Source organism: Rhincodon typus, chromosome 6 (genome assembly GCF_021869965.1).
Source record: "Rhincodon typus isolate 14 chromosome 6, sRhiTyp1.1, whole genome shotgun sequence".
Classification (NCBI taxonomy): Eukaryota; Metazoa; Chordata; class Chondrichthyes; order Orectolobiformes; family Rhincodontidae; genus Rhincodon; species Rhincodon typus.
Window position 1 is genome coordinate 91,162,024 of NC_063337.1, and position 8,046 is coordinate 91,170,069.

Here is an 8,046-nt window from a genome sequence, read left to right on the forward strand (position 1 = left end):
AAACATTGCTAAAAGAAGACAAGAAGTCAAAGCTTTCTGTCTTTCACTTGTCAGAACAGGATGCAAGAAGCAGGTTTGAGAAAAGGACAGCAATTTCTATTGCAGCAGAGGAGTTTGCTGGTTGGTTGGGCCATTGTTGGGATGGAGACACAGCAAGAGCAGTTGATTGTCAGTCTTAGTTCTCAGGTCAAGCAGATAGACTGGTCAGGGTATTGTCATGAGAATACAGTGTAAATTGGTAGTCTCCATGACCTCTTTATTTCCCAATGAAAAAGATGTACAAATGTACAGATTCCTTTTGCCTACACAAAATAGGGTCCAGTGTGTTCACATTCGTAGCTTCTGGCACATGACTGTGCATAACATTGCAAGCCAAACTGATAATCTAAAATTTAATTTAAGGTGTAATTCTTAATTCAGATTATTTAATAAATTATGTCCAATGTGTGGGTGGGAATACTGTTCTAAGGCCTCCAATTTAAGGCTGGTTAAGCACGCTGGCCTGTTGCCTACTGTGAATGGTCAACGGGATGTCTTGCTAGAAATGGTCCGCCCCTCTTTGAGGCGTACAGAAATATACTTGGCATCACACCGACACTGCACCTCTCATATCACATTACTCATTTGTGTGATGAGTAAAACATCTTTTTGGCCTGATGGCAGCATTCTCTTAGTGGAGAAAACAATTTGTCGGTTTACTGCCAAGTAGCAGCACAAGGTGGCTAACTTTATCTGTACAAATTATTGAGCCCCCTTTCCCTTCCAGAATAACCTGAGGAAGACTAGGCAGCTGTAGGGCATTAGGCATCTGATCACAATGTAAGCTTGACATTGAGATGGTAGCAAAGCCGATCTGCATGATAATTGCTATCCTGATCTTATCTTATCGTGGACTAGGTTTGAGGGCTAAATGGTCTGCTCTTAACTTCTGTGTTCCTGTATGTCATTTTTGGACAAATGTGTTTTATTTTTACCCAACAGAGGCAATTCCACTCCTGGTGGGAGTTATTCAGATGGAAGGGTCCAGATCCAAAGAAAATATTAATGCAACAGAAAACTGTATATCTGCAGTAGGGAAAGTCATGAAGTATAGACCTGAATGTGTAAATGTCAATGAGATTTTACCTCACTGGTTGTCATGGCTACCACTGCATGAAGACAAGGAAGAAGCAGTTCACACTTTCAGTTATTTGTGTGATCTTATTGAAAGGCAAGTTTTATTTCTGGCTAAGTCTGATTTCAATTAAATATAACTTGTTAGAACTTGTGAAATATTTGTAAGACTGAGGGGTAAAGTGCTGAAGCCTGGAGCTAATTGCATAAAATCCCTGAAAGAGCTGTAACAGACATTATGGACTATGTTGTGTGGTTCTGCAATGTGCTATTTTTACGTATGTTCACACTAATTTTAGTTGCTTGTGATTAAAGAGGTTTCACTTTCCTTTTGGAAGCTGAGATTTCCTTATGAAATATTTTGCTTTTGATCTCCAGAAATATTGGTAAAAATATATTGAAAGGATGCTGATCATTCATTGTAATTACTAGCAGAATTAATTTTTCTTGATTTAGGCAATTTAAGATGTTTTAGTCTTCACTGAGTTATGAATTGATGCCAACAGAAATTTGGGACTAGTCCTTGCAAAACATTGGAAACTTTTGATCTGGTTTGGCAACATTTGTGGCAGGAGAAATTGTTAATAATCCTGATTAATAACCTCTTATCAAAACTGGAAGGTGTCAGACCTGTGGGCAGGTTTTAAGCAAGCTCAGATAGGGAAATGGTTGTGGAGAAGAAGAGCAAAAGTGATTTGCCTGAAATTGGGGTGGAAGGCAGGAAGAATTCAATGGCAAAAGAGGTGATGGTGCAAAGCAAAATGGAATGGTAATAAGGGGTTTAAAAGAGGGGTGAATGGGAAAAGGAGAATCTACACTAGCACTTAGTGTTTAAGAGTGGGTACAGAGGTTAAGATCTAGAATTATTGAACTCTGTAACAAAGCTTGTAAAGTACATTTAGGATACCCAATATTTTGAGACCTTCTCACAGGTTCTGCTATTTCTAGTAACTTTGCTTTCTTTGATACTGCACTTATAGCTGTTTCAGCTGCCATCTGTGCTTGCAATTTCTCAACACCAGATCAATTCCAAACTCAAGTTTTTTGTTTCTGCAATTGTTCCTTTAGAAGTAAACAAAAAATCTTTTCATCTGCAAAGTCATGCTACTCAGTGAGTGGTCTATTTACCTGATCCTGTTGCTAGTCTTGATTCAATCAAACATCCACCTTCTTTTTGATACAAATTCTGTTGTAATACAAAGTGCTTGAAGATTAGCACAAGAACCAGACTGAGCCTAGAGATGGTTGGGGTTGGGGGTGGGAAGAAATAATTCTAGATTGCTGATCTATCTCCTCACAACTGGCATGATCTGTGTTAATGGAGAGCTGGGAGGAAACCATAATTTATTTTCTGTGAAGCATCGCATTCATTCTACCAACACTGGAGAGAATGGATTTCATTTGCCTCCACTTTCAGCTCTTCTACATTAAAATTAATCTGCTGTGATGACCTGACTGGCTCAGAATGGGAGTCTTGCCTGTCTTGTGCTCAAATTGCTTTTGATATAAAGGTTTGCTAGTTCTCAAGCATGGAATCTGTTTGTCATCAAGCTGAATCTCTGGGTCTGTTTTTAATTAATTGTGTAGAGGAACCAAGGGTTCAGATTTAATCATAAAGTAAAACTGACCCTGATTTTCTTCCTAAATCTGAACAGAGCACAAATGACATCAGTTGAACTTGAGCTGAATAATCAGAATGCTCTTAATTTAGTTTGAATCCCACTGATGTTAGAACAAGGATCACTTTTAGGGAGAGGGAGAAATTTCTCAAAATCCACTTCAGGAAATTTGGATGATCAGATTCAGCAGAAGGTGTATTTACCCACCTGTGTGGCTTTCTGCTGAGGTTGCAACAGTTGAATAGGAAAGTTGTCAAAGTTTCCCTGAAATATTGCATATTATGACTATTGAAGCAACTAGCTTACAGCTAATTGTATATTAATTGGTTAATAGTATTCGAATGGTGGGCATTAACTGGAGATTTGCTTGTGCTTTTTTACATTGGGTTTGGAGATGCATATTTGCAATATGTGACACTTGAATAAAAGTTTAGAAATCTATAATGAATAGGCTGCTGTTCTATACAAGATAGTCAGATGATGAGGGAAAGAACATTTGAATTGATGTTGACTGCATGCTTCTGAAGCTGTACGTAGTCCCTATTTCTTACACTGGGTCCATTCACCTTAATGCAATTTCTTTGCTCTCACTGTGGACTGTCATGTGCATGGGGTAGCCCTGTATTGCAGGAACAAATGTCACTGGCCTACCCAAGCATTTCCTTAATCCAAAAATGATAATTGAACTTGATGCCAGTAGCCCTGTATTGAATATGGTCAACTTTGCTGAGGTTAAAGTCCTAAAATTGTTTAGGGAGGCAGCTCGGCTGAAATGGTGGGTTGGACTGGAGGTTTACCCTCCCTCAAACACGAGGTGTTGTACTCCCTCCCATTTTATTACAACACTGACTATTGATCATCTATGGGACAAGGTAACCATTGGTGCCTTGTTTGGACTCGCAGAGGGAGGATTGGACAGGTACTTGTTCAAGATCTTGAATTATCTGAAGTCATCAAGCTGCTCAGAATAGTTTAAGTTATGCCTTTGTAATTGCTGCCTGCATTAATTGCACATGATCTGTGCCATTTGCTTGGTTATGGGCAAGGACATTAAGAATGAAGTGATTGTGACTGAAAGTCAATTGCTGCTGTATTTGCATGTGAGCCTCTAGGTGGTGCTAGAGCATGATGTATCAAGCTATGCTGGAGCATAGCAGGGGCCACATTTTCCCAGGCAATTTCAAATTGATCTTTGACATTCTGTCATCCTAAAGAAGCAATAATTTAGAAATATTTAGTCATGAAAATATGAGGCAGTAGATATTTGAGCCACCATGAATACATGCCTTTAAAGTGGCAAACTGTTCCAAGTTTCTCCCACAGAATGTGGGAATTGCTGGCTAGGGCAGCATTTATTGCCCAATCTTAATTTCCCGGGGAAGATGGTGAGCTGCATTCTTGAACCGTGGCAGTCTCTGTAGTGCAGGTACACTCTCGGTGCTGTTAGGAAGGGAATTCTAAGATATTGACATTGAAGGAATGACAATATTGCAAAAGGTAATCAAAAACTGGCAGAGACCAGATTTTTCTTTTTAAAATTTATCTTAATGGAGAAGAGACAGACAAGCAGTGGGAGCTTACTTCTTAGGGAGGAAATTCCAGAGCTTAGGAGCCAGACAGCTGAAGGCATGGATGTCAATAGTAGAGTGATGCCAAATGGTGGAGATGTGCATGAGGCCAGAATTGGAAGAGCTCAGTGCACTCGGTGGTTTGAGAGTCTGGGTCAGATTACAGAGGCAGGGGCACATAGTTTCAGGTATATTTGCAATTTTTCAGAATAGAAGAATACAATAGATGAATGGCATTTAGAACAACACACTACAGGGGGAAAATTGGTTATCAATTGCACAATTTGTTTGGTTAGGCCAAAATGCAAATTTTCTACTGTGCATAATTTCAGAGGTACCTTACAATGAAGTGAGGTGTGCAGTCTAAAGTTGAAATAATTTGTATCACAAGGAAATTCATTCTAATGTTTCATCCACAGTAATAATCCAATCGTTCTTGGACCCAATAATTCCAGCCTTCCCAGAGTGTTTGCTATCATTGCTGACGGTCTCACGAATGAAGCTATAAAGAATGAAGATGCCTGTAGCAAACGGTTGGCAAATGTAATTCGACAAGTACAGGTAGGTCTGTTACTGTTACTACCAAGTGAAATGCCTTTCATTTCTAATGTTGTGCATGTTATATTAAGAGTTTACCAACTAAGTTTATGTTGCATAATGAGTCTTACTATTTTTTAAAATGTCTATAACTGAAACATTTTTAAGAATACTTGGCACAATTTGTATTCTGTGCTCTGTTTAATGCACTTTAGTAACATTGCCATATGGTGCAGTTCAGTTGAGGATAGTGCTTGCAGGATGCACAACTTAACATTTTTTTTAAAATTTATTTGTTTATTAGATGTGATGCCACTGGCTAGGCCAACATTTATTACCTACCCATAATTGATCTTGAGGAAATGGTGGTGAGCCATCATCTTGAAGTGCTGCAGTACTTGGGAATCAGCAGGAAGTTTCTTTCTTGCATGGCCTGATCCCATGAAACCTCCATGGGGTCAGGAGCCAATGTTGAACATTCCCAAGGCAACTCCCTCCTAACTGCTACCTGTAATAGGTCTGTCCTGATGGTTGAACAGGGTTTTTGATGGTGGTGTCTGGGGAAATTTTCTGTAATGTACGAGGCCATGAATATGACCACGTTAGGCTATTGCTTGAAGTCCATGGGACAGCTGTCCATCTTTTGGCATAAACTCCCCCAATGTCAGGTAAGGTTGACTTAGAGTTTACTATATTAACTCAATCTCCACGAAGTCAGAATGGTCAGTTGAGGATGTGAGTGAGAAAGGCTCTCTGTGGTAAGTTTTGTTTAAGGCAAGGTTACATTATTTGCAATTTATGCTGTAAATAAAATATAACAGTGATGTGTGTACCCTCTGCTTTATGTTCCTATTACTTAGCGTGTGTTTTCACATTGATTATGTGGACCTCTCGATAAGCTGGCACACTCCTGGTGCCAGAGGTGCAGGTTAATAAAACATTTGCTGTACTGTTTATTTCTGAAAAGAGATTTTGCCAAACCTTTTGATCTTGCATTTATCAGAATAAACAAAAGGATGCCAAACGTTAAACAATGGATGGTTTACATTGAAGGATAAAATGGTGTCAAATGGTTAGCATGCCAGCCTTGATGAATGCAATGCCATGACCAATCATTCAATTTACCAACAAATTTGTGCCTTTTTTTTCTGAATAAGTTGATTGTTTCAAATTTAGCTTTGAGTGCAAGACAAAAAGCTTCAGCAACATGTTTCTCTTTTCAAGTGTTCAAGTTCTTTACTACCAATTGATTGTTTATTTGAAAATAACGGTGTTGGCCTTAGTGAAAAGCCTGTTTTCGTTTTGATTTCAGGGTTCGGGAGGACTGTGGACTGAGTGCATGACTTCACTTAACGAAGCCCAGCAGGCAGCAATACAAAATCTGTTGAATACTGCTTGAATGGCCTTAAATATTAACATGCAAAAAACAAAAATCATTCATGATTTGTCCTTTTTCTCCCTCTTCTGTGAGAGAACTGTTGTGTGGGTCACTTATGCAGACCGCAGTGAGTACCAGGAAGCTCTGTGGTTCAGTATGTTCTGTGTTAAGGCATCTCCAAATTACAGAGAAATATCTTCATCACTCTTCCCCCGCCGTCCTTAAAAAAAACCAAGCCGGCCCATACAGCACTGATAGTTATTTTTCTACTTGTATCACCAGAACATGGCACAAATGCAGTCAGTTTAAACTTAAAAACTTTCATATCAACCATAACTACTTTCAAACAAGTTGCTCTAGTGTTGGTATGCATTAAACTGGTAAGATATTTCTATGCATCTAGTATTGTACTTCTAAATAGTGTGGAGATTATTTTTCCGTTTCGAGGTAGGCAATAGATTCACCTACCAGTTAAACAGCAGCATGCGAGATCTCTCATTTGTGCTATTGTTTTTTGATAATCACACCCTCTTTTCCTTTTCAGCACTGAATGCTGTCCTGCAAATTCTGAAATGTGAATTCCATTAGTGTGTTCAGCAGTACCTCTTAGTCCAATGAAACAATTTATGAAATGCGTTGGCAAATCCGTTTTGACACAGCTTACGTTTGATGTCCCACTGTCTATGAACAGACAAATCTGCTCATGAATTTATATGGTGACTTGGTGTTGTAGCTGTTGTAGGGTACCACTTTCCTGCAAGGATAGTATTTGGGCAGTGCAAATTTGATTCAAGCAGTGTGTGTGGGAAAGGAGATTGGGGAATTTCTAAAGACAAAATCAGTGATTGTACCTTGCTTTATTATGCGACTTCAAACTTGCAATAATAAAAAAGGCATTATTAAATTGTCTGGTGTCACCAATTTCTATGCATTCAAAAGGCACATGGTTTATATTGCAACCATTGCTTTAAATGATTTTCAGTCACATTTCAGTACGTTGCCCACTTCCATCATCATGTATGTTTTGTAGGAAATTCAAACTGGAAACTGAAACAGTGACATTTGCACTCCTTTGAGTAGATTGAAAATTTTTATTGAGGTGTGCAAACTTTAGAACTGGTGTTGCATGGCATTGTGGCGCTAACTGCTAGGATACAGACAACAGCAGTACACTTAGTACATAGGTGTAAAGCAGTTTTAATTTTTTTAAGCTTTTAGGACAAATGAAGAGATGTTTTACAAAAAACTGGCTGACTTGATTTCCTTTACATTTAAATAACTTGAAGAAAGTTAAGTAAATTTAACAAAAGAATCAATGTGATATTTGAAAGTAGCTGGAAGTTTAATTGGTAATGGCAGACCTTTATTCCACTAATAGCTGCTCTGGCAGTGTTAAAAGTATTTATAGTTAATTTTCTTTTTTCACACCGCTAAATTTTGATTTTACTAACTTCTGTAGAAAGCAACTCTTAATGTAATTCAATTCAGAATAAATGATGCAAAACCTGCCTCGTTCTGGTAATGTGTGTTTGTAGCTCACAGTTTGTTCTTTGACTATCTGTATTTGCCAGATAAGTAAGCATTTTAGATATGCTTTTTTGTTAAATATGAAAAGGATAGCAGAGTGCATGCTATTTCTTTGTATTTTGTGGTATTAAACCACACAGCAGCATCAATTCATTTATCATACGGTATATTCCTCCATGTCTCAGTCCTTCCTTTCCCCGTTCTTTCCCCTTCATGCTCCTCTTTCCCTGTGTTGCAGAGTGGAGGAGAAAATCATATTGTGATTAATTCAACAATACCACTTTATAAAGCACATTTAAGTTAA

General features: G+C 38.4%; 1 protein-coding gene across 1 annotated transcript in view; it reads left to right on the plus strand.

Moving 5' to 3' along the window:
* The window catches only part of kpnb3 (karyopherin (importin) beta 3), a 63,426-nt gene extending 55,689 nt beyond the window's left edge, over positions 1-7,737 (plus strand). The window contains exons 24-26 of the mRNA XM_020519606.2: positions 982-1,210; positions 4,720-4,861; positions 6,150-7,737. Of these exons, the coding sequence (XP_020375195.2) occupies positions 982-1,210; positions 4,720-4,861; positions 6,150-6,236 (458 nt within the window). The 3' untranslated portion in view covers positions 6,237-7,737. The remainder of the gene's footprint in view (positions 1-981; positions 1,211-4,719; positions 4,862-6,149) is intronic.
* Positions 7,738-8,046: the final 309 nt, after the last annotated feature.